We start from the raw sequence: 26,056 nt of genomic DNA on the forward strand, positions 1-26,056 counted from the left end.
CGTGTCTTTACTCCTTTTCCCAGACTGGGCACGAGCATGCTCACACGTGCTCATGTGCGTGCACACACACAGACAGCGGGTCTCCAGGACTCCTGGGAAGGTGTGGTCAGGAGGAGGGGCCGCCCTCACCCAGCCGGCTTCATCTCGCCCTCCAGAGGACCAGGTTCAGAAGGCCGGAGAGTTTCCGCAGGGGCGGGAGGCTCGGGTGCAGCCGCCCGAGGTGCTGAGTTTGCAGGCAAAGCCAACTTCAGAGCAAGACCCACAACCGAAAGGACGGTGCTTCTTTCCAGTCCTCAAGGAGATGGGCCCCCTAGGATCAGGGGTCGGAAATCGAAGCCTTTGGCATCTGGGAGGAAGTGGCAAAGCAGAGTCCAAAGGCACTGGTTTATGGCAGCTAATAAAAAGTCCAGGTGCGGCCAGTGCCCTTGAAACAGGGCGGGTGGGGGGGGGGGCAGATAGGGAGAGCACCTGTGCCCCCTCTAAGCAAGTGTCATGCCCAGTGAAAGAGACCTCTAGGGGTGCCAGGGTGCCCATCTGTCCAGGAGGGGCCGCAAGGGTGAACCCCACCCCCCACGCCCACCCCCGCCGTCCCCCTGCCCTGTGAGCCATTCTCCCGGGGAAGGAGGGAGGACAGCTGAGCCTCGTCGTCTGGGTTGGTAGGAGGAAGGGTCCAGGCTCCCCTGCCTTTCCTGGCTGGTGCTGTCCACCTGCAGTGAAGGCCTGGGCCTTGGGCAGAAACGTACCCTATCCCTGGGAGTGTGCTCACTGGGTGTCAGGGGTGGGGCACATTGGCTCCTGCTGTCAGGCTGGCGCTGGCGCTGGCTCCGCTGGCTCCCAGGGACCAGCGTCCCTGGCGGGCACCTGCGTCCCCACCCCCTCACCCATTCTCACTCTCTCTGGGGCCCTATCTTCCCTTATATGGTGAAGGCAGTTCCTAAGGGGGGGGGGGTGGTGGGGACAAAGGTCGCTCTCCTGCAGCCAGCTTGCCACAACTCCCTGAGACCTCCCAGGTGGCAGCTGCCTCCCCCAGACAGGTAAGGCAACCCTGCCGGACACACCAGACGGACACACTCGGACGGGACGGTAGGTGCAGGAGAGGACGCGACAAGGGCCTCTGCTTCTTGCTGGCAGCCTGGGGCTTCCTGTAGCACCTTGGAGCGGACGTGAGGGAGAGGCTTGGCACTCTGGAGCGTCTGGAAAGAGCAGGGAGCCCAGTGTGGCTTCCTGGGCCTCCAAGGAAAGAACTGTACAGGCTCCACTCCAGGCAGCTGCTCTTTCAGACTCGCACCTGCCGTTAGCACCCACCTGACTTCAAGTGTCAACCATCCCGGATTGCCCTGAATGGGGAGATTCTGGAGACACTGGGCTTTTAGATTTAAAACTTGGATACTCCTGGGCAAACTGGGACTAGCTGGTCGCCCTAATCTCATTCTGCCACCCCCTTCCTGCACCTCACCCCATCTCTTTGCATATTTGTTCCTCATATGAAATGGTTTCTTTCTTTGTGCGGTCATTCCCCCTGACACTCCTGGGGCCTCGGGGCTCCTGGATCCTAGGGTGTGAGCAACAGCCATCAGGAATTGAATGGGCAAAGGCAGAGAGAGGCAGGGGGCTGGTGAGGCAGGGCCCTTTTGGCCCCAGTCCATGCTCCCCGGCCACCCTAGCATGCCCTTCTGTCCCCAGGTCCAGTCCTCTGGCCTTACCAGCCACTGTGGCCCCATTCAGCTGAAATGGGGAGGAAAAGAAGTGGGAACCAAGTCCAGACCAGGGTCTTGGGATGTACTGACCACCCCTTCCCAGAAAGCCTGCAAAGACATTCTCAGGGCTTCGAGAGACAGAGTCTGTAGGCTGGGATGCTGGGTTGTGTCCTCTCTCCCTGCTCTCATGGGCCTGGGGAAGCAGGAGGGTGTCCTGGGTTTCAGGAACTGCCATACCCCTGTCCAGCTCAGACCCGCATGACTGGGGACTGAGAGCCGGGATGACAGCACCCCGCAGCTCTCTGGAGCCAGAACCCTGAGGACAGGACAGCAATTAGAAAATGAAAGGTGGGACCTGGATGGAGCAGGAGCCCTAACTCCCGCCAGGGCTCCAACATGGTCCACCCCTTCCATCCCACAATTTCGTCTTTAAGTTTTATGAATATTTATTGAGCATCTACTATGGGGGCTACGCAGACCAACTGTCTAGGTCCTTGACCTCGGAGACCTGGGATTTATAAACAGATCCTTTCATTGCCATGTGGTCAGGGTGCCAAGAGAGGCACAGGTCCAGGATGCTCTGGTGCCCTCGAGGAAGGGCCTCGTCTAGCCTGAGGATTCTGGGAAGGTCTCCTGGAAGAAATGAGACCTAAACTGAGTCTAGAGGAGCATCTAAGTGTGAGCCTTGTGAAGACAGGTGGGGAGGCCATTGGGTAAAGGAAAGAACAGGAGCGCAAGGACATGGCGGGAAGGGGGAGAAGCCGCCTGGGGGGCAGGGCATCACTAGAAGGCAGCTGTGAGCAGAGAGGGAGGGGGGTGTGGCAGGGGGCAGATAGGAGAGAGATTCCAGTGGAACAGAAGGGCAGGAGAGGGAGGGGTCCAGGGTGTTGCACACATAGCCGTATCTGGGGTCTGGGAGTAATGGTGCCCTTCCTCAAATTGGGGGCAGAGAATACTGGGGATCAGGAGTGAGGGGGGCAGCCAGAGAACTCAAGTTGAGGGAGAAAGAGGCACACATCCAGACCTGGGGCCATGCTGTGCGTGTCGTGGGTAGTGAGGAGCCCACATCCCTCCCACCAGGAAGGGAGAGACAGCCTCTCTGGGGAGAGCCCACCAGGGTTGGGGGGTGGGCAGAGGCATCTGCTCTGACCAACATGGATAGGAGCAGGAGCAGGGCAGTATCTGTGGGGATACCCTCTCAGTATGAGTTCACCTCTCAGGGCCATCCCCTTTCCCCCCGATCCCTGGCCCAGTGGAGGTTCTCCCTCCCCAGTTCAGGCTGCTGGAAGTTCCAAATCTAGGGGGAGGAGCATGCTGGCCTTTTCAAGTCCCTGCTCCCCCAAATGTCCACTCATCTGATGGGCAGGAAGTGTCTCTTCCTGTCTACCCTCCATCCTCTTGCTGTTCACCCCTAAAAATCAGAGCCTGTCCCTAGAGGTCATCTAATTGACCGCCTCCCACACCATAGATGAAGAAACAGGGCTCATGTTCATACAGCTAGTGGGTGTCAAAGAGTCTGTCTCAGAGAAAGGAAGATGTAGGCCAAGGTGGCAAATGAAATAACACAGAAAACATTTTTCTCCTTTGTACCAAAACTGGTCCTACTGACCCAGGTGTCCTGGGAGCCCTGGGGTCTCTGTGGGTTGAGAAATATCTCACAAAGGGGCCATGGCCAACAGGGCATCAGACAGGGCCCAGGCACAATGGGCTCCTAAAGGCGCATGGAAAGTGACCCGACATAGCCATGATCTGCCAAAAGGGCCGCTAATCAGAGGCTGGGCAGGGAGACCTTGCCCCAAACTCCAGAATGCCTGGGAGAGAGGTCACCCCTCAGGACTCAGAAGAGGGAGTTTCCCAACAGTAAAATGCCAGGTCATTGTTCCAAGAGGTGATTCAGAGTCAAGGTGCCAAGAGAGATTAGATAGCGAGGTTTCAGGCTGACAGCTTGTGAGGCCTGACCCTCTAAGCCACATGACCTTTCATTTATTGTTCATCAGTTCAAGGAGCATTCCTGGAGGACAAATCTGTGCCAGGCTGGGTGGTAGACTCAGTGGGGAATGGGGGTGGCCTCCAGCCTGATAGGGAGAGGCAGGAAACCAGGAATGAGAATCACTGGGGGCAAGCTGTTCTCTGCCCTCACTCATATCAGAATCTCTGGGAAGTTTTAAAAGCACCCATGCTGTGCTCCCAAAAGTCAGAAAATAAAGTACCCATGCCTGGGCCTGCACCCAGCCTAATTAAATCAGAATCCCTGGGGATAGACCTGAGGAGCAGCAAAGCATTGGTATCATTTAAAAGCTCCCTAGGTGATTCTGATGAGCAGCTGGAGTGGAGAACAGAGCTACGGGTGAAAATGGAAAGAGCCATAAAAGATACCATAAAAGAAGCTTGGCAAGCGGAGGTTTCTTTCAGTTCAGTGGCTGGAGCCTGGTTCACACTGGAGAGTTCACTCTGTCATTCACTCACTCATCCATCCATCCATCCATCCATCCATCCATCTATCCATCCATCCATCTATCCATCCATCCATGCATCCATCCATCCACTCACTCAGCAAAATGCCTACATGGTTTTAGACGCTGGGGATTTAGTACTGAGCCAACAAACATGGTCCCTCTCCTTGTGGGATCTCCTTGGGCGCCACCAGAACAGTGACTGAGGGGTGTTTGGGGGGAGCCAGGAGGGAATAGGAAGCTGCTGCACAGACTTTTTCTATTGTGGTAAAATACACATAAGATTTACCATTTTAACCACTTTATACAAGTCAGTGGCATTCAGTACATTCACAACATTGTCCAGCCATCACCATGGTCTAGTTCCAGAATTCTTTCATCATCCAGATGGAAACTCTAGTAGGCATCCCCCCTTTCCCCTCCCTCCAGCCCCTGACAACCACTGCTCCACTTGCTATGTGTATGGATTGGCCGGTTCTGGATGGTTCATAAAAATGGACTCATCAAGACATGGCCTTTTGTGTGTGGTTCCTTTCACCAAGCGTAATGTATTCAAGGGTCATTTGTGTTGCAATGTGTATTAGCCCTTCATTCCTTTTCATGGCTGAATAATATTCCATTGTGGGGATATAGACCGCCTTTTGTTGATGGACATTTGGACTGCTTGTACCTTTTGGTTATTGTGAGTAGAGCTGCTATAAATTTCAAGTTCCAGTTTTTGTTTGAACACTTGTTTTTTCTTGGGGTACATACCCTTTTGGGCCCTCATTTATTCTTTGCTTTCCTTTTTTAAATTTTTTTAAAATTGGGGGCGCCCTGGTGGCTCAGTTAAACTTGGGTTCAGCTCAGGTCATGATCTCACAGTTCGTGAGCCCACATTGGGCTCTCTGCTGTCAGCTCAGAGCCTGCTTTGGATCCTCTGTCTCCCTCTCTTTCTGCACCTCCCCAGCTCATGTTCTCAATCTCAAGAATAAAAATAAAGGTTAAAAAAAATTTTTTTTAATTTCTAGTTTAGAGAGAGAGCACAAGCAGGGGAGAGAGGGAAGAGGGAGAGAGAGTGAATGTTAAGCAGGCTCTCTGCTGAGATGCTGAGTGTGGAGCCCAACATGGAGATTGATCCCAAGACTCTGGGATCATGACCTAAGCCGAAATCAAGAACTGGACGCTCAACTGACTGAGTCACCCAGGTGCCCCTGCTTTCCTTTTTTTTTTTTTTTTTTTTAAGTCCATATGAATTTTTTCCAGTCAGCATGGCTTTGATAAAAAAAATTCTTAAGAAAAATTGTTTGGGGCTAAATAAAGGGCCTTGAATGGAAAGCTAAAGAGTGAGGGCTTTATTCAGTAGGTAATAGGGAGTCAGGGTAGGGGTTTGAGCAAGAGAGTGACAAGATCAGAGTTGGGTGGGAAGACTGGACGCTGAGCCCTTGGCCAATCAGGGCCCAGGGTGGAGCGCCAACCCCTCCCCTCCCCAAGTTCCTGAGCCCTGGCCTCCTGGTGGTGTTGGGAGCTCTCTGGGGCTGCACTGGAAGGGCAGCTCCTGAAACCCAGGGCGCTCCCAGCTCCTCAACCCTTGTTCCCGCGTCTCCCTTCCCTAGGTTCCTCACCATGACCACACTGAGCGCCCAAGTCAAAGGCTCCCTCAACATCACCACCCCAGGGGTGCAGATATGGAGGATCGAGGTGAGGCCTGCCTGGGTGTGTGTGTGGGCAAGGGGGGCGGGGGGCCTGCAGGCTGGGGTGGATGGAGGGAAGGAGGGAGCCTGAGATTACTCTGTCCTCAAATCCTGCCCTCTGATGTGCGAGCCGCTGCTGCCTGTCCCCAGGGCCACCCTCCTCCTGCTCCTATTCCTCCTCCCATGGTCACATCCCTTCTTCTGGTCCACTTTCTCAGGCCCTCCTCCTGCTGGTTCTCCGCCTCTCCCAGCTCTCCCTGGGGTCAAGGGAGGCGGGGCAGCTGGGGGTTCTGGGTGGTCCGGGGCAGCCCTTCTGAGCTCCTTCCTCTCCCTAGGCCATGAAGATGGTGCCTGTTCCTTCCAGCACCTTCGGCAGCTTCTTCGATGGTGACTGCTACATAGTCCTGGCTGTGAGTGTGGGCGGGTGCCAGAGGGGCCCAAGCAGACAGCAAAGCCCACTGTGGCATTAGGGAGGAAACCTGAGGCTGGGGGCAATAAGGAGGGCTGGCCGGGCTTCACCCCTAGACAGTATTCACTGGGTGGGCCCAAATGCCCAGCCTTTGGTAGCTCTGCAGGGTCAGAGATATAAGAGGCTCTCCCTGCCCTTGGTCACTGAGCTCCAAGGTGAACATCTTTGAATGTACAGTCTTGGGGACACTCTGAGCCAGCGGGATGTCACCCGACCTCAGGTGCACATTTCCAGAATCCATAGTCCCCTTCATATTGCCTCCTTGGTTTTTGCCACATCCTGTACGATTAACGCATTTTTATCTTCCCTTACGCTGACTCGCTTTTGAAATTTAAATCTATTGATTAAAAACATAACTCTACATCAGTACCATAAGTGGAAAGCGGTGTCCCATGTCACAAGCAGAAAGTAGCTATACAGTTTTTACATAATCATTTCCTATGTACATTTGTACACCCCAATTCATCACCTCATAGACCTGTGATGGTCCATACACATCACTTGAGAAAATGCTGCTATGTGAAACCCACTTATTTCCAAGACCCAGAGGGAAAGCCACTCGCCCGATGTCTCAGCGAGTCTGTGGCAGAGCTGGGGCCATTACTCACGGTTCCTGACCACGAGTGCCGTGCGCTTCCTGGATACCAAGCTCACCTGTGGCCCAGGCCCCTTGTGTGTGACAGACCATGCAAAGCAGGGAGGCGGGGAGAGGGCTGTGGGAGCCCAGGGCCTCGGGCACACCGCACCTCCCCTCTCCCTAGATCCACAAGACGGGCAGCAGTCTGTCCTATGACATCCACTACTGGATTGGCCTGGCCTCGTCCCAGGATGAGCAAGGGGCAGCTGCCATCTACACCACACAGATGGACGACTTCCTCAAGGGCCGGGCCGTCCAGCACCGCGAGATCCAGGGCAACGAGAGTGAGGCCTTCCGAGGCTACTTCAAGCAGGGCCTCGTGTATGGAGGGGTGCACTGCTGGCAGGGAGTGGGGCCTGGGCTGGGGAGGGAGCCTGAGGCTGTCGGGGAGCTTGTGAGGGGGACCCACCATGGGCTTTTGGTGATTTTCGTTCTTTCCACTTCCCCACCCCCATTTCTGCTGCCGTCCTGTCCTTGGTCTTCATCCCTCTGAGTGTCTTTGGCTGCCCTAGGGGCCGTTCGGCAATTAGGTGCACCATGAATTTTCGTAAGTCAACCCCTGTTTGAATGTCCTGGAGAGCTCAGTGCCAAAGGAGGCCTTCCAGGGCCTCACGGTCAAGTCTTCCCTCTGGCCAACGGGCAAATAACTGCTCCTCCATTCTCTAAAGCAGGACTTTCCCACTGAAAACCCAGGTATCTAGCTTTTCTTGAAAAGTCTGAAGCTCTGGCCTTTGGGCTTTTCCCATGGAAACATGGTCAAGAGCCATGTTGCTACTGACCAGTAGGATAGGCCAGAAGCTCTCCGGTTAGCCACAGTCCCCACCCCTCCCTTTGGTCTTGTTCCTCCTCTTCCCACACTTCTAGCAACAGTCCGCCCCTTTGGCATTTGAGCTGCCACCTCTCCTGTCTTAGTGTCCTTGGGCTGCCCTAACAAAATACTGTAGAGTGAGTAGCTTAAACAACAGAAATTAATGTTCTCACAGTTCTGGAGGTTGGGAAGTCTAAGATCAAGGTGCCAGCTGATTTAGTTGCTGGTGAGAGCCCACTTCCTGGCTTGCAGACAGCCACCTCCTCACTATGTCCTCGCATGGTGAAGAGAGTGAGCAAGCTCTCTGGTGTCTCTTCCTATGAGGACACCAACCTCATCACGGGGGCCCCACCCTCAGTACCTCATCTAAACTGTATCATGGGGCGCCTGGGTGGCTCAGTCCGTTAAGCCTCTGACTTCGGCTCAGGTCATGATATCATGGCTCGTGGGTTCGAGCCCTCTATCGGGTTCTGTGCTGACAACTTGGAGCCTGGAGCCTGCTTTGGATTCTGTGTCTCCCTCTTTCTCTTCCCTCCCCCACTTGCACTCTCCCTCCCTCTCTCTCTCTCTCTCTCTCTCAAAAATAAGCATTAAACAAAATTAAACTGTATCAAAATCTGCTACCTCTCAAAGGCCCCTCTCCAAATACCATCACAGTGGGGTTAAGGCTTCCATACATGAGTTTGGGAGAGGACACAATTCAGTCCACAGCCTCTCTCCTCTTCCCCTCCACTGTGGTCCCCGTCCTCGGAGTCCCGTTCTGTCCTTCTGCATTTCCACATTACCACGCACCCTTCTTAGTGGGCCTCTCAGCGGGGCAGGGAGGCAGTGAGTGAGGCATCTAGGGTGCAAACTGTGGGCTCCTGAGATACCTCGCGCACCTCAGCCTAGTCCCAGGCCCAGCCCTCAGGTGGCCCCAGTGGCAGCGGGCACCCGGGCTCTGTCACACCTCCCAGCCCACTCCCTTGGGTCAGCTCCCTCTCTTCTCAGGATCCAGAAGGGAGGCATGGCTTCTGGCATGAAGCATGTAGAGACCAACTCCTACCAGGTCCAGCGGCTGCTGCATGTCAAGGGCAAGAGGAACGTGGTGGCCGGAGAGGTGGGCATCAGCCAGGGCCCTAGCGTGTGGCCTCCTGTCCTCCCTACCCACTCCCCACCCCCCGCCCCGGGTGCTGGGCAGAGGCCCAGGAGGGGTGAGGGAGGGAAGACATGATGGACTGTGGAAAGTATCTGAGTAGAGGCCACACCTGCCCTCTGGCGCTCCAGGTGGAGGTGTCTTGGAAGAGTTTCAACCGTGGGGATGTTTTTCTCCTGGACCTGGGGAAGCTTATCATCCAGTGGAACGGGCCGGAGAGTAACTGCATGGAAAGACTCAGGGTAAGCCCTGCCCATGCACCGCCCTGCTCCCCATCCCACCCTGCCCTCACCTGCCCCTGCACACCTGCCCCTCTCCTACCAATTGAACTCGCCAGACCTCTGTCGCCAGTACCGCGCCCCCCCCCCCCCCCCCTCCAACCAGCCCAGTCTCCAGGTCTCAGCTGACTGCCCTGGACAGTGTGTTGGAAGGTAGATCTGAGTCTCCTTGTGTATGTGGAGAGGCATGCATGTTGGGATATGGGTGTGTGTGTTCTCATGGCTGATCCACTGAGGTTTAATACATCCCCGCTGTGCGGTAGACCCTGTGCCAAACATCAGGGAGCCAGTGGTGAAGGAAATGGGCAGAGCACCGCCCTGGGTCTGGCCGTCAAGTGGGGGAGACCGACAGGAAGAGGGTAATTGAGAGGTGAGGGGTGGGGGTGGCGGTGGGGGTTCTGGAAAGACTTCTGAGAGGAGGTGGGCTGGGGCCGGAAGAAAGTGGCTGGTGAGGGGTCTGCCAGCAGAGCCAGAGCACAAGATGGGGATTACAGGGAGAACAGAGACCTTGGAGAAAGTCTTGCTCGCAGGGCATGTTACACGGCCAGAAGGCTGAGTAAGAGGCTCGGGTTTTGTTCTCGGTGCCCAGGAGGCCACCGAAGGTCATTCTAACTTCTGAGTGGAGAAGGGGTGTGGGGGCTGCGGGGACGCACGGCGCCCTGTGGCCATCTGGGTGAGGATGGGAGGAGGCGCCCTGGCCCCTTGGACAGGAAGGGGGGATCCACACACATTATGTGGGTGGCGATGAGGCTGAGGAGAGAGGGGCATTGCGCTTGAGCGGATGGGGTCCCGTTGCCCGAAATGAGCAAGACCAGGAGCAACGGATTGGGGGAGGAGCTCAAGTTCAGTTTAGGGCATCTTCACATGGGGCTGTCATGGATAACGTGAGATGACAGCAGGGAGCTGGGCTGGAGACAGAAATATGGCCTCCGCAGTCTGCAGAAGCCCGGGGCCTGGGGCTGAAATGCAGGTACCCAGAGGTACACAGACATGGGGCTGAGGAGGGGGAGCCAGGGTGTGTGTGAATGTGCGTGCACATGTGGGCACATGAGGAAGTGTGTGCACGTGTGTGTCTCTGCATGAGCACATGTGGACTGTCCACCCTGGGGGTGTGTGTGTCTCCGTGTGAGGACGGTTGTCTCCGTGTGTGAGCACATGTGAAGCCATGCGTGCACGTGTGCATGGCTGCACATGCGAGCTCGCTTTGGGGCAAAAAGACCGAGTGCTATGAGAGCCAGGGCTCAGCTCTCGTCCAAAACTATGAAGTAAAATCACAAGTTTCAAACGCACCCCAAACCCCCTCTTGCCAACGAGAAACATGCTTTCCCCATGGGGTTCACTTGGTTTCCTCACATGTACCTTAAAAGCCTGGTCCCCCCTGCCCCTGGTCACCAGGGTAAAGGCAGGCAGGCACCTCACCCCTTGGGGCCATGGCAGGGTGGGCTGGGCTCTCCCGGCATGGTGTGGGGTGGCGGACATGGCCCTGTCCCCCACCAGCCTTCATGGGTCACCGGGGTCTCCCTGCAGGGCATGAACCTGGCCAAGGGGATCCGAGATCAGGAGCGGGGCGGGCGCAGTTACGTGGGCGTGGTGGACGGGGAGAACGAGAAGGAGACCCCGAAGCTGATGGAGATCATGAACCACGTGCTGGGCCAGCGGAGGGAGCTGAAGGCCGCAGTGCCCGACAAGGTGGTGGAGCCGGCACTCAAGGCCGCCCTCAAGTTGTACCAGTGAGTGTCCAGCTGGGCTCTTCGTGGGTGCGGGGGCTCCCTGGGGTCAGGGCACCTGGGTGACAGCTGTGAGAACCCCGCTCGTCTATGCTGTGCCCTTCGTCCTGCAGCGTGTCTAACTCAGAGGGAAAGCTGGTGGTTACAGAAGTTGCCACGAGGCCACTCACCCAAAACCTGCTCAGTCACGAGGTGAGAGGGTCTGGAGACCCCCAGCCCCACCGCCTGTCCCCCTGCACCCAGCCTGCTCTCCCCCCAAGCAGGTGAAGCGCTGGGGGCCTGGGGCTGGCCTGGAGGGAAGGAGTCAGTTTTGTGCCTGAGACTCTGTAGCCCCGCCCCGCCCGCACCCTCAGGCTCCCACCCTGGTCTTTCTCTCCCACCTGTAGGACTGTTATATCCTGGACCAGGGGGGCCTGAAGATCTATGTGTGGAAGGGGAAGAACTCCAACACCCAGGAGAAGATGGGGGCCATGAATCAGGCACTGGTGGGCATGGGGATCGGTGGGGCGAAGGGGAGAGAAACAGATATAGCAGGGAGAGAGAAGGGGGATCAGACTGGGCGTCCCACCAGGCAGAGGCCTCCAAAGCTCTGGGCCCAGCTCAGCTGGGAGTGCTGAGGGTCTGCTCTGTAGCCCCCTGCGGGGGTCGCTGCCTGCCACCAGGGGCCCACCAATGGGCAACCTGGGGGCCTCCTCAAGCTCAGTTCAGAGAAAGGAGGGAGAAATGGAAGCTGACCTTTTTACAAGAGGGGATTGGGTCAGCAGGGGGCTGGGGCTAAGTCAGAGTTTGGGGTCATTACTGGGGTTGGAGTCAATAACCCTAGCTGGCTTGGGGTCAGAATGGGGATTGGGCTCAAGGTTGGAGATGGCAGCTAGGGGTCAGGGTCAGAACTGAGGTCTCATTTGGTTTTGGGGTTGAGGCCAGAGCAGGCCTTAGCTTTGGGTCAGCACTGGGACTGGGGTTGGGTTCTAGTTTGTGCTTGGGACCTGGGGTAGGTTTGTGGTTGGGTCTGGTTGGGGTTAGAGCCAGGCTGTCACTTGCATTGGAGGGCTATGGGGGTTCAGAGAGGGACACAGATCCAGCCACCGCTTTCTCTTCCCAGAACTTTATCAAAGCGAAGCAGTACCCCCCGAACACACAGGTGGAGGTGCAGAACGATGGGGCCGAGTCAGCTGTCTTTCAGCAGCTCTTCCAGAAGTGGACGCTACCTAATCAGACGTCAGGCCTGGGCAAAATCCACAATGTGGGCTCCGTGGGTGAGGGCCCGCCCGAGGCAGGGTGGGGCTGGAAGAGCGTCTGCGCCTGCCTCCTGTCCTCCTTCCCAGACACGCCTCTGCCATGCGCGCTTTTACCCTGGCTCTGGGCTCCTGACTGGGGTGGGGACATGAGGGCACACGGGTAAACTCCGGAGCTGTCACAAAAGGGGAGCTGAGAAGCACCTGTCTCTCCTTTGGAATGGGATCGAGTCTCCCTGGGAACCAGACGGCTTCAGTCTCTCACCAGACAATAGTTGCTGAAGGCAAGCTCAGTGCCAGGCACCTGCAGGAGGGAAAAAGTGTTGTCCCTCTCCTGGCTCCTCTGGGAGGCCCTGGCGAAGCCAGAGTCTGAGGGGTGGGAGATAGGGTTTCACATTATAACTGCCACTCTCTAGCTCTGTGACCTCTCTGGCCTCGGTTTCCTCACCTGTAAAATGGATCTAAGAATTCTAGCTATCGGGGTTGTTGGGAGGACCTGGGGATCTCAGTTGGTGACGGCCGGTGTCGCGATTCCCCCTCCCTCCAGCCAAAGTGGAGCAGGTGAAGTTTGATGCCATGTCCCTGCACATCCGACCTCAGGTGGCCGCCCAGAAGAAGATGGTAGACGATGGCAGTGGGGAGGTGCAGGTATGGTGAGGGTGGAAAGTGGGTGCTGGGGGGGGGGTGGCGGGGGCGGCGGAGCCCGTCCTGGACCTCACACCCACACCGGCCTGGTGCTGGCCTCAGGTGTGGCGCATTGAGAACCTAGAGCTGGTGCCGGTGGATTCCAAGTGGCTGGGCCACTTCTACGGGGGTGACTGCTACCTGCTGCTCTACACCTACCTCATTGGCGAGAAGCAGCACTACCTGCTGTACATCTGGCAGGTCAGGCCCCACCCCTCCCTGCCCAGAGCACAGCCAGCTCAGTTCCCACCCTGCTCTACCCCTTCCACGTGGCCATCACCCTTGAGTTGAATACCTCTGGTGATGAGCAACTCACCCGTTTTCCATCCTGGGATGGCTTTGGCTATGAGGTCCCAGTGGCCCAGAGTACCCCCATATACAACCCTTTCCCCTTCTCTGAGTTCTCAGAGCCTCCAATTTCCATGGCTTCCAGCACATTCCCTTCATCTGGGCTTCTGTGTCCAGATGTGGGTGAGCAGGGAGATGCTTGGGTGCTGGGGGTAGTGGTATGGTAGCCATGCTGTTTCCCCCAGTAAGAAGGAGAGGAGGTCTGGGGTTAAGGCCGGGGTTGCAGGGGAACTATGGGTAGGGGGTTGCCGGGAAAGGATAAGGTATGGGGATGAAACCAGAAGAGGTCTGGGGCAGATTGGGTTTGGGCTGTGTCCAGGGTAGGGTTTGGTGGGGAGGACAGTTGGGTTTGGGGCCGGGTGAGAAACAGGGATGGAGTTGTTGCTGCAGCCGGAGACGGGGTCAGAATTGGAGCTGACTTCATCCCACCCCTTCCGTCGTGCTCGTCCCCAGGGTAGCCAGGCCAGCAAGGATGAAATAGCAGCCTCTGCCTATCAAGCCGTCATCCTGGACCAGAAGTACAACAATGAACCGGTCCAGATCCGGGTCCCGATGGGCAAGGAGCCACCACACCTCATGGCCATCTTCAAGGGACGAATGGTGGTCTACCAGGTGTGGTTGCCGACCTGAGGCACCTGGCAGTCCCCGCATTTGCGGTGGGGTGGGCGTCAGGAGATGGGGGAGGGGAACTGGGGGGGGCCGGCCTGGAGGTGAAGGGCAGTCTTCATGGGGGAGGACTGTTTGAGGCCCCATCAGCCATGTGGAACTGGTGATAGAAACAACCACCCAGTACTTTAAGAATACGTAATGAGTATGTGACATGTGCAAGTGCTGTTTCTCTGCCCGCCCATCTCCCTGGATCCTCTACATGAGAAAGGCAGTTCTTGTGCCTAGATTAGCCCAAATGATGAGCCTGTCCAAACCGCACTGGTGCCTTCCAACGTAACGGAATAGACACCTCCTGTTTGTTGAGCACCTATGAAGTCTGCGGCCCTCTGCAAAGGGCCAAGGCTGGAGAAGGCTGCGCATTACTGTTTACGGTCCTGTTAGGAGAGCAGTGAACTCACAGCCCGAGGCCCTGTGTGCTTAAATGCCAGAAACTCAAGCTGAGTTCACAGGAGAGTGTGAATACAGTAATCTGGGATAGGCAGGGAGTTCACGGTAGAAAGGGGGTTTGGAGGAGCCCTTGACATCAGGGTCGGAGCAAAAGGGCTCAGCAGAGGTAAACTGTAGGGCAGGAGGCACAGCAAAGACAAAGGCCCAGAGGAGGGGACACACATGGGACAGTGAGAAGCCTGGCAAGCTACATGGGAGGGTTTGGAGAGAGCAGAGCGGGTCTGGAAGGGTAGTTTGCACCTGAGTCATGTGGGGCCTTCAAAGGCTGGGATGAGGAGCTGGTTCTAGTCTGTAAGCAGTGGGGAGCCACTGAGGATTTCTGAGCAGCGGAGTGCCATGACCCAAGCAATGTTTTGGAAAGGCTACTCTGGTGATGGTGCATCAGAGGACCTGGGGGCGGGCAACCGCCACCCCCGCCCCCAGCCTCTCTTGCTCTCTATTTTCTGTGCCCTTCAAGAATCTTCCATTGTCTCTACTAAGTTGCTCCCACCTCTTTCTCTCTGCCGTCTCCCCACACCCTGCAGGGAGGCACCTCCCGAGGCAACAAAGTGGAGTCAGTGGCCTCCACACAGCTGTTCCAGGTCCAGGGAAACAGAGCCGACAACACCAAGGCCTTTGAGGTCCCAGCCCAGGCCAGCTCCCTCAACTCCAATGACGTCTTCATCCTTAAGACCCAGTCCTGTTGCTACCTGTGGTGTGGGAAGGTGCGTGCAGGGCCTAGTGGCCTCCCCCGCTCTTCAAGTGGGTCTTCGGGATCCCCCCGCCTCAGGGAGCCTCTGGACGAGTAGGTCCTTCTTGTTAATTTCCTAGTTGGTCTCCTTCCCCTGCAGCTCTGGGTCTGGCCACCCTCACATTTTCTGCCTCTATGTCTGGGTCAGTCTCTCTCATTCTGTTTGTCTCTGGCTACCCCTGGCTGTCTCAGTGTTGGTCTGTCTTTGTGTCCAGGCTCTCTCTCACTATCCCCGTGCCTGTTGCTGCCTCTCCATTTATCTCAGCCTCTTGGATTCCTTTTCCCGCCCTGTAAGGATTGTGCAGACTCCTGTCCCCTCTGCCATTCTTTGGAGTGTCAGGCAGAGGAGGGGTGCACATGGGGTCCTGATCCAGGCAGAAGAGCCCTCTCAGATGCAGGAGCTCTGTGCCAGTGAATGTGACACTAGAGATGGTCTCCCCCAACACAGCTGACTCCTCTTTCCCCAGGGCTGCAGCGGGGATGAGCGGGAGATGGCCAAGATGGTTGCTGACATCATCTCCCGGACGGACAAGCAAGTGGTGGTGGAAGGACAGGAGCCGGCCAACTTCTGGATGGCCCTGGGTGGAAAGGCGCCCTATGCCAGCAGCAAGAGGTAACTACGGGGTCCCTCTGCCTCTAGCTCACCTTCTGAGGCTGGAGAGCCTCCCAGCATCTCCATCCCATGGCCCAGAGCCTGCAGCAAGCATGAATTGAGGACTCTGTATACCAGGTCCCCAGGGCTACAAGATGAGTCAAGGGCAGTCCATACCCTCAGAGCCTCTTGAGCAGTGCAGTGTCTGTGTGGGTGTGCCTCGGGCCTGATGGGAGTGTCTTCGTGGCAAAGGGAGTTCACAGCCATAAGAAACAACTCAATGAGAGGGGCAGGCTTGCCCTTTGGGAAGAAGATGCCAGAGCCCTGACCTTTAGCGCTGACACAGGACCTGGATGCTGAGAAGCCCCAGCTGTACACACTCTGTCAAATGGTTTTTCTGAAGAATACCCATGATCCACCATTCCCTGGTTCAGAAGCAAAAGGGCATATATTGCAGTAGCCGTAAGAGGGCACGGAGGGAAGACGGCAGAAAGAATTTCCCAATGGGCCCATAGAAGAGCCACTGGAATGGATGTCCTAGAAAGGCAGTGGGGATTTCTCCCTCGGAGCACTCTTAGACTCTTGGGAGGAGGGGGGACTTTATATGTGAGCAGAAAAAAAAAAAGAGTATTTTCCTAGAAGTTAGGCTTTCCATGCCAGAGTTCTGTATCCCCCTATTCTTCTGTCCCCCTCTATTCTTCTGTCCCCCTACCTTCTTCTTGGCAACACAATTTTCTCTCCATCCTGCAGATTGCAGGAGGAAACCCTGGCCATCACCCCCCGGCTCTTTGAATGTTCCAACCAGACCGGGTGTTTCCTGGCCACAGAAATCCCTGACTTCAATCAGGATGACTTGGATGAGGATGATGTGTTCCTGCTAGATGTCTGGGACCAGGTAGGACAGAGGCCTGGGGAACCTCCCTTCCCACCATCTCCATCTCCAAAGCCAAGAAATAGTGGCTTAATGGACAGGCTCCCTTATAGATTCTTCCTGGGAGTAGTATTATGAACAACAAGAGCCTACGGAAGAAGGAGGCAGGTAGAGAGGAATGTGCCCAATGGGGCTGCAGGGCAGGATGTATTTTCCCAAAGTCCAATTTTTTTTTTTTTTTCTTTTTCCACGTGGCATGTCTATAGCTCTGGAGAGGCTGGGAGTCACACATTGGCAGAATATCCCAGTACAGGACATCTGTCCAACCTCTTCATTTCCCAGATGCAAAGTCAAGACCAGACGGGGCCTGCCCAAGGTCACTTAGTGCCACTGTTGGTCATCGGAGCCTGGGTGAACCGAGGCAGAGCCCTGTGGGCCAGGGAGGACGGGAAGGACCGCCTGAACCCTGGATTCTCCACAGGTCTTCTTCTGGATCGGGAAGCGTGCCAATGAGGACGAGAAGAAAGCCGCAGCCATCACGGTGCAGGAATACCTCAAGACCCACCCCAGCGGCCGTGACCCCGAGACCCCCATCATTGTGGTGAAGCAGGGATACGAGCCCCCTACCTTCACAGGCTGGTTCCTGGCTTGGGATCCCTTCAAGTGGAGTGTAAGTGGCCAGCCCACCCTGATCCTTATAGCCCTTCACATCCTCCTCCAGGTGGCCGCTCGTGGTACACCACAAGGGCAGGGCAGACTCCCAGGCTTTTCTGTTTACTGCGGTAGATGACCAGTGATATATTTGTAAAGGGGTCTGAGGGGGCCTAGAATAAAAAGTAAGGCTGCATAAAACCATTAACCCCCCTGGTGAGGGAGAGGAAAGAAGGCTATCAAAAACTCAGGCTCAGTTCAGTGCCTTGCCTTATGGATCCAATGTAGCTGAAGGCTGTTGGACACTATTGGTTAGAACCGTACTATTTAAACTTAACTGCAGTTAAACAAAATTAAACATTCAGTTGCTCACTAGCCACAAGCTAAGTGCTCTGTAGCCCTATCGGACAGCACAGAAAAAGAACATTTCTATCATCGCAGAAACTTCTCTGAGGCGGTGTTGGTGGACCCATAAGCCAGGTGAAATGAAACATGTCAGTTCTCAAGGACAGATAAATATCTTCCCGGCACCGAATTCTAAGCAAAATGGGTCATACACGTGGTCCTTACCTGAGGGACAGGGAGTCAGACTTCCACAGGATTCTCCGGAACTGGTCGCACATAGAAGCAGAGGGCAGGTCCTCAAAATGGAAGGTTTTCTGCAGGAAGGAGGAAGGCTAAGGTAGAGAGTGCCAGCCCAGTGGTTTTGGGTGTACTAAAGTGGCAAAACAGATGAGTTTAGGGAACCACAGCTTACTTTCCTCGAATACATTTCCTCAAATACTTTTTTTTTAAACGTTTATTCATTTTTGAGAGACAGAGCATGAGAGGGGAAGGGGCAGAGAGAGGGAGACACAGAATCTGAAGCAGGCTCCAGGCTCTGAGCTGTCAGCACAGAGCCCGACGCGGGGCTCGAACTCACACACTGAGATATCATGACCTGAGCTGAAGTCGGATGCTCAACCGACTGAGCCACCCAGGCGCCCCTCAAATACATTTTTTGAAAGCATTCTTTCAGTGGCTGATGGGCTGAATTTAGTTTTGAGGATAAATAAATCTCAAGGCTGCAAATCTAGATGCCAGAACTTTTCTTTCTTTTCTTTCTTTTTTTTTTTTTTTTTAAGAGCAGCAGGCAAAAGTTTATGAGAGTATAAGATCAAAAAGTAAGAATAGTAGGAAAGCTCTCTTTACAGAGAGGGGACATTCGAAAGTGAATGCCCCGACTCTAGGCGAGGGTCCTTGTTTTATAAGGTTCTGGCCACCCCCCCTTCCTTCCCCCTTGTTCCTTCTCAGGTCCTACCCTTATTGGCTGGATAACTCTGCGTTGTCCAGTCCTGATTGGCCCGATTCCATTGTGTGAGGGGTGGTCTATGGCCATATCATTCCTTGTGGGTCGTCTGTTTTGTGGTCTACTACTTATTTTTAGTCAGGTCTTTCGCCAAATTCCTGAGGGGAACCTGAGGGGGTGCACATGGTGTCTGATACACTCTTAAGAGGAAACTTATGCCTGAGGGGGTAGATGCCAGAACTTCTAAAATTCATATCAGTGTCCTGAGTCAACACCTCTGGCGGCCCTCCCCTCGCCCCAGTCTGGGGGGCTTCTCTCAGGCTCACGCGTGGGCTCACTCCTTCACTCAGCATAACTCCAGTAGGGTGCGCCATGCTTGGCGCCAGGCCCTGGGGATATGGAGACGGGGTTCCTCGTGGAGCTAAGGTCCCTTCTAACTCCCTTTGCTCTTTGGCGGCAGGGTCCCCCCCCTGCCCAGGCTCTGGGAGGAGCCCCCCCCCCACTCTCCAGGGCCCCCATGTTCCCCAGAGTCTGCAGGGTGTAGGCAGGTTCTCAAGGCTGCATGTGGCTGCTTGCACTGCCTCTGAGTGTGGCCTCCAGCCCCACGTGGGGCTGAGCGGGGCCTCTTCTGACTGTCAGCCCTTTGGGTGCCCATCCTCGCCATCCAGCCTCCTTTTTCAGGGCCCCCCCCCCTCCAGCCCCTGAGCCCCTTCTTCCCCCTTCCATGCCCAAGCCTTAGACCAACCTTCTTTCAACTCCTGAAGGAAAAAGTTCTTCCATCTCCTCTGCTGAGAACCGGGTCTAACTTGTTATTTACTTTCTGTGCAGAACGCCAAATCCTATGAGGACCTGAAGGCGGAGCTTGGAAACTCCAGGGACTGGAGCCAGATTACTGATGTGAGTACGGGGCGGGTGGCCGGCTGACGATGGCCAGCCCTGCGGGAGCTGAGAAAGCTCCAGAGAGGACACCAGCATCCTGGGCTTTACTTCCCACCATGAACCGCCACCCCCCGGAAGTCCTTGCTGTTTAACTTCAAGGCCTCTGGATGTTTTTTTTTCTCCTCCATTTCCTAGGGTATGGTTCCCCCATCTGATCATACATGAATCTGATGGGAGCCGGGAGTGAGGGGCAGGGGCAGCTGATTAGAATGCAGATCCCAAAGTCCCACTCACTGCCTCAAATTCTGGCTTGTGGAATTGGGTTGAGACCCAGGAATATTTGCCCGTTCTAAACGAAGAGCCCAGGTGATTTGATGCAATTAGGCCATGGACTACACTTTGAGAAAGAATGATTTCTCTGCCGTGGTCATCCAGGGATAGCCTTCTCCAGATACAAACTGCAGTCTCTGAGTTAGTTAACAGAAACTCATTTAGCCTGTCGGCCTGGTTGATAAGGAAATCTGAAAGCGAAACCTTTCCTTCAAGAAGTTCCCAGGCTTGCAGGGGAACTGAGTCCAAGCAGACTCTGCAAAAATGTATCCAGAACATGAGAGCAATTCCACAAGCATGCTGGGGTAATCAGATAATGCACCTGGCTCCTTGGCCCCTCCCTCAGGCTGAGTACCTCGTGACACTCATTAAGCCCTTCTCGGTGGACTGATGGTGTGCGTTGGAAGGCATATATAGGTCAAGGCTAAGTGAATTTACTGATCACAATTTCATAACCGATAAGAGAAAGAGGATCATAAATGTCCAAGGTGGACCTCAAACATCCACCATGAGAAGCCATGAAGAAGTTTGTAAGTCAAAGAACAAAATAATCATCTCAGACCAATTGGCTTTGGTTGGACACAATCCACCAAGTTTTAGCTCATGGGTCCGATCAAATGTTGTGTTCTTATGAGGAGTGTGTGTGGGTGGTGGGGTCATGGAAGGCTTCAGAAAGGAGGTGCCCTAGTATCAATGTTGACTCCAGAGAGATAAGCAGCCTGGGAGGTAGCCACAAGCCAGCAGAATTAACCAGTGGTTTCCTTTTCTTCCCTAGGAGATCACAAGCCTCAAACCGGATGCGTTCAATGCTAACACCAACCTCATTGTTGGGCCTCTACCCATCTTTCCCCTGGAACAGTTGGTGAACAAGACTGTGGAGGAGCTCCCTGAGGGTGTGGACCCCAGTAGGAAGGAGGTAGGTCAGACTGGAAGAGGAGGATGAAGAGATATGGCTTGCCGATTGCCGGACCACACTAATTGAAGCCCAGATTGTGCCCTGCAGGTGATTAGGTGCTGGGGGGATGCCAGAGAACAAAAACAGACCTGGTCTCTGCCTTCATGTGAGGTGACATCTCAGTGGGGAGAGAGGGCTCAAAGGACCCTGATTACACTGTTATTTCATTTCAGTGACAATAAGTACCACACAGGTGAAGTACAGGTGCCATGAAAAGTATTCCCAAAGGAAACCTGTTATAGTCAGAGCAGAGTTCCTTCTGAAAGGTGGACAGGAATTATTCAGGCAAAATGGGTTATTCCTGGAGAAGGGAACAGCATACATGAAGCCCAGAGGCAGGGAATAAGCGTAGCATGGGGGTGAAACTGCAAGGTAGCCAGAGTGGCTGTGGTGTGCAGAGCTGGGGAGTGGCAGGCCAGGGGGCCAGGGGCCCAACTGAGTAGTGCCTGCTACGTCACCTTAGGGAATGTGGTGTGTTTTTTTGGGGGGGTGGAGAGTGCAAGTGGGGGAGGGGCAGAGAGAGGGGGACAGAGGATCTGAAGTGGGCTCTGTGCCTACAGGCTGACAGCAGTGAGCCCGATGTGGGGCTTGGACTCACGAACTGTGAGATCATGACCTGAGCCGAAGTCGGATGCTCAACCCACTGAGCCACCCAGGTGCCCTGGGAATGTGGTGTCTTTTTATTTTTTATTTATTTATTTTTTTAAAATTTTTTTTTTTCAACGTTTATTTATTTTTGGGACAGAGAGAGACAGAGCATGAACGGGGGAGGGGCAGAGAGAGAGGGAGACACAGAATCGGAAACAGGCTCCAGGCTCTGAGCCATCAGCCCAGAGCCCGACGCGGGGCTCGAACTCCCGGACCGCGAGATCGTGACCTGGCTGAAGTCGGACGCTTAACCGACTGCGCCACCCAGGCGCCCCTGTGGTGTCTTTTTAAAAAGTGGACAGGAACCATTATGGCTGAAGCAGGGGAGTAGCAGTTAGATTTATGCTTTTAAAAGATCACTGTAGGGGCACCTGGGTGGCTTAGTCAGTTAAGCATACGTACAACTATTGTTTTCGGTTCAGGTCAGGATCTCATGGTTTGTGAGTTCGATCCCTGCATAGGGTTCCGTGCTATGTCAGCATGGAGCCTGCTTGGAATTCTCTCTCTCTTTTTCTCTCTCTCTTTCTCAAAATAAAGGATTTATTCTCAAAAAAATTAAAAAAAGAAAGATCACTATAGGGCCACCTGGCTGGCTCCGTTGGTAGAGCATGCGACTCTTGATCTTGGGGTTGTAAATTCGAGCCCCATGTTGAGTGTAGAGATTACTTAAAAATAAAATCTTTAGGGACACCTGGATGGCTCAGTCGGTTAAGCGTCCGACTTTGGCTCAGGCCATGATCTCATGACTCGTGAGTCCAAGCCCCACATCGGGCTCTCTGCTATCAGCTCAGAGCCTGCTTCAGATCCTCAGTCCTCCTTTCTGCCCCTCCCCCACTCATGTGTGCACGCACGCTCTCTCTCCCTCTCTCTCTTTCAAAAATAAATATTAAAAAAATAAAATAAAACCTTTAAAAAAGAACAGTGAAGAATGGAAGGTGCAGAAGCAGCAGCCCTGAGCAGACTGAGTGTGTGTGTGTGGGGGAGTCTACAATAGGTGGTGGCTGGGGAAGTAAGGGAAGGAAGTGGTTTAGAGAAATATTTAGGAGGTAAAGTCAAGGACACTAGGTAATTACTGGATGGGGGGAGGAATTGTGTCATTTTCCGAGATAACAAAACAAAACAAAACAAAACAAAACCCTGGGTCAGACTGAGCTTAGAGGGGACAAGCATGAATTGGGTGGTAGCCATGCCATTTGAGGCCCCTCCCCCCCCCGCCCCGGGTGACATGCGAACAGATGCACGTTTGGTGGGCAGGCAATTCAGAGGAGCACCAGGGAGAGACTCACCAGCGCTCGGTGCCTCTGGTGGCTGCAGCTGTAGGCCCGCGCTGTCACCTGTAGGGAGGGAGTATGGCAAGAAGAGCTTGTTAAAAATACATTTCCAATATTTATTCCCACTACAGGAAGATCCAAAAGACATGGCAAATCTAGCTTGATGGGGGTATTGAGAGAAAATGTACTCTGGGTATAATAATAATAAAGTCTTACACATGAATTAAGGACTCTACAGAAGAGAGATGCCTGATTTCTCCAAGAAGTCTGTTAGCGATCTGGGCCCGATATACGTTTAAGTGTATTGTTCCCAAAGCATTTGTATCCTGCCCTTCACCTTGGAGACCATGTTCGTGCATTCTCTCCCAGATCTGCCCACCATCCATGTCCTCACTGTAATAGTGGGATGATCCTAATATATTTTCTGTAATAGTAATACTACAAATTATTATTTGCCCAGCACCTGGTACATAGAAAGCGCTCTGCAAATGTAACCTGCTATTTTCACTGCCTGCTCTACACCTGAGAAAACTGAAGAGTGGGGAAGTGACTTGCCTTATGTGGCTGGCAAAGCTACTTAGGAGCCAAGTCAGAGCAAGAACCAGGTCTTTGGAGCCCTGCTGTTACCCTCGTATCATCATGTGGCACCAAGTATCTCTAAAAGGAGGGGCAGCCAGTGTTATTGAACGAGGTGATCAATGGGAGGCTGGAGGGTTTGCAGGTTTTGAATGGGACAAACAGCATCAAAACAACCCTACCACAGTAGACACAGTCTACAAGATCTAAGATCCTTTTTAAAAACTCAGTTGTCTGTTGCCGATGTTTTTAATCATGGGAGTAACATACATTCTTGTGGGAGAGCTATAAGTTCATGGTCAAGTGGGGAGAGTAGGAGAGGTCTTGAGGCCTCGCTGGCTGCTCCGAAGTCGGAAGGGGAGCCAGAGACAATGAACAGTGGTGTGGTGGGTCTGGCTGCAGGCAGTAGCAAGAGGATAATCCAAGTGTTTGAGCGCAAGTGAGTAAACCAGAGAGAGGCGGATGTGGGTATGGGTGAGGCCAGTAATCAGCTGGCAGGACCACAGAGTCCAAGAACAGGACTAGGGAAAGATACAAGGCCACTGGGATGGGCAGTTCCTGCTATCTAGCCTAGGGGTCAGAGTCTAGAAGTCTCCACCAAGCAGCGGAGCCAGCCTGACTGGGGCTGAGAGGGCACCTGCATCCACAGCTGTGAGGGACCTGGAGCGGGCGTTTGCTACAAACCAGTTTGGGGTAGGCAGCTCTTCCCCATCCACTGATGCCCAAACCGCCCACCTTTACTCCCTTCCTCCCTGCCTGGGGGAGTGGGCAGTGCTCTCAGGATCCTTGAGGACAGAATGCCCAGGGGGTGGGAGGCAAATCTAAAGACAGGTTAGAGAACTGAGGCATCAGACCTACCTGAGCTTGAGGTCCATCTGCGGATGTTTTCCGAGCGGTTCAATTAAGGGCTCTCTGCAGGAGTGGATAAAACACTCTTCTGGGGTGGCAGGGTGGGCTAAGATTGAAAAACAAAAAACAAAAACCTTGCTCTCACCACCCCTCCCCTCTGGGAGCCTGGGGATCAGAGATGAAGGTTGGGAGATGCTGTCTTATAGCAGCTTCAATTTGGGGGTTCTCACATTCAGTGTGCCTTGATAGCACTTAGCTTGCCTTAAGCAGCACCACTATTATATTGTATCAGCTGGGAGCAACAGTCATTTCATGCAATCTCCTCATCTAATGGAGAAAGATACATACTCCAGGCCTAGAAAGGTGTCTCCCAGTCATGATCTCCAAGCTGAGAGTAAAAAGGTAGAATTGTGCTAACCTTCTAGACCCTTCATAGGACTGGAGAATATAGGGTAAGTCATCCAAATGTTTTGTCTCCTGCTCAAATTAGCCAGCTGTTTTGTAAGTGCCACGGCTGTACACGCTTGCTCACTTTGCCCATTGGGGTGGGGTGGCTGCCGGGTGAACTTGAGCCTGAGCAAGTCAGGGCCCAGGAGGGCAAGCCCTCAAGGGCTAGGGGCTTCTGCCAGAAGAGCTGTGCCTCCTGTGGTAAAGACAACTTGGTCTAGACCAGACCCAGGTAGATTCCCTTCTGCAGCTCATCTGCTTCCTCCATGGGCCAGACTCACAGAAAGAAGGGTCCCCTGGCTTAGGTTCACTGCTTAGTGAGACAGATGAACAAGATACTTTCTTAGGGAAACATATGCCCTTTCACATGTAATGTTACTTTCATCCCCATAAAAACATTACAGAGAAGCAAATATTGGCCTTTAAAAAATTTCCCCCATTCCCCCATTCTACAGAGAGGAAAACTAAGACATTCACCCAAGTTAGCAAATTCCTTAACCACGCTAAGTCAAGTTCTTATTTCAGATCTAGGGTCAAAAGAAAGGAGCTCAATCTACTTCATCTTGAACTCGTTTCAAATTCAGGGATCAAACCTCTTGGACCTCAAAATGCCACCTGACTCCTCCCATTTCTTTCTTGGTTCTCCTGACGTTGCCTGTATTTGCTTTTCATGTGATCGCCACCCCACACCCATAAGACTCATCAAAGTAAACCCTGGGGAAGAGTGTGACCTTTGTCCTCTGCTTCCTCTCTCCTTCTAGGAGCACCTGTCCCCCGAGGATTTCACCAAGGCCTTGGGGATGACGCCCACTGCCTTCTCTGCCCTCCCTCAATGGAAGCAACAAAACCTCAAGAAACAAAAAGGCCTGTTTTGAGAAGCAGGGGTAGCTGCTAGCTGGAGGGCAGTACCCTACCCTGCTTGGTTTTTCATGACCGGGATGTGAGTCCTACACTAATTGAGGTGAAATTTTAGTTACCGGTGAGCGGCCTTCTGTGGCACTGCCACCTTTATTGAGTAACCTACCTATTCTTCCAGAATGATACCTCTGTAAAGACACTGTGATCCCAATTTGAGACATGAAGGGGGGGGGGGTCACGTTGTTTCTATCCTCAGGTATTGCATCACTTTTAGTCATCCTGTTCTAGAGCTTTCCCTCCTGAGAAGAGCAGGCACTCCACGGGACATCAGAATTCTGAGGAGCCGTTCCTAGCTTTTCCTCTCTTGTGACACTTTTATCTACAGGAAGTGGGCTGAAGATCTTTCCCAGCGTAATGGCTTTTCCTCTTCACTTTCCTGATTTAGGCGAGACGTTAAAGGGGACTCCTCCTCTGTAGGAGTTGAATGGCCTGGGAAAAGGACCTGTTAGGCAATCTCACAACACTAACGGGTACCCAGTGAGAGCAACATATCCACTGGGTTTTAAATGCAGGCTATTTCACCCCCTTCTTTGGTACTAATAAGGCAAAAGAGCTTAGCAAAGGCCAATGCTGAGTTTACAAACGGTTATCCAGAACCTCTGTAAAGCTTCACCGGCTCCTCAAATGAAAACGAGAACTCCGTGCCGACCACAGCCACTGGTTGGGTTTGCCCTTCCGTTTCCTTTAAGTTGTAATGGGGCTGCACGGAAATCCAAGTCAGAAGGCCAACAGAAAGGGATCTCAGAACCTCAACACGTGATCGGTTAAGAATGCAAGTGTCTGCAAGAATA

At 54.0% G+C, this 26,056-nt stretch overlaps 1 protein-coding gene across 2 annotated transcripts; it reads left to right on the forward strand.

Moving 5' to 3' along the window:
- The first annotated feature begins 928 nt into the window (after window positions 1-928).
- Window positions 929-25,976, forward strand: VIL1 (villin 1). Of its 2 annotated transcripts, none has more exons than XM_045481243.1 (20): window positions 929-1,034; window positions 5,746-5,830; window positions 6,159-6,233; window positions 7,054-7,250; window positions 8,728-8,836; window positions 9,004-9,114; window positions 10,678-10,880; window positions 10,991-11,069; window positions 11,264-11,362; window positions 11,980-12,133; window positions 12,660-12,760; window positions 12,860-12,997; window positions 13,598-13,756; window positions 14,785-14,964; window positions 15,458-15,603; window positions 16,333-16,477; window positions 16,935-17,123; window positions 19,221-19,289; window positions 20,377-20,517; window positions 25,109-25,976. In XM_045481243.1, the coding sequence occupies exons 2-20, from the start codon at window positions 5,756-5,758 to the stop codon at window positions 25,220-25,222; spliced, it is 2,484 nt and encodes an 827-aa protein (XP_045337199.1). In that variant the 5' UTR covers window positions 929-1,034; window positions 5,746-5,755; the 3' UTR covers window positions 25,223-25,976. The 2 variants fall into 2 exon arrangements, with proteins under 2 accessions (XP_045337199.1, XP_045337200.1); XM_045481244.1 differs by having other exon boundaries at window positions 994-1,083.
- Window positions 25,977-26,056: the final 80 nt, after the last annotated feature.

This window comes from Leopardus geoffroyi, chromosome C1 (assembly GCF_018350155.1).
Source record: "Leopardus geoffroyi isolate Oge1 chromosome C1, O.geoffroyi_Oge1_pat1.0, whole genome shotgun sequence".
In the NCBI taxonomy this organism is placed as follows: Eukaryota; Metazoa; Chordata; class Mammalia; order Carnivora; family Felidae; genus Leopardus; species Leopardus geoffroyi.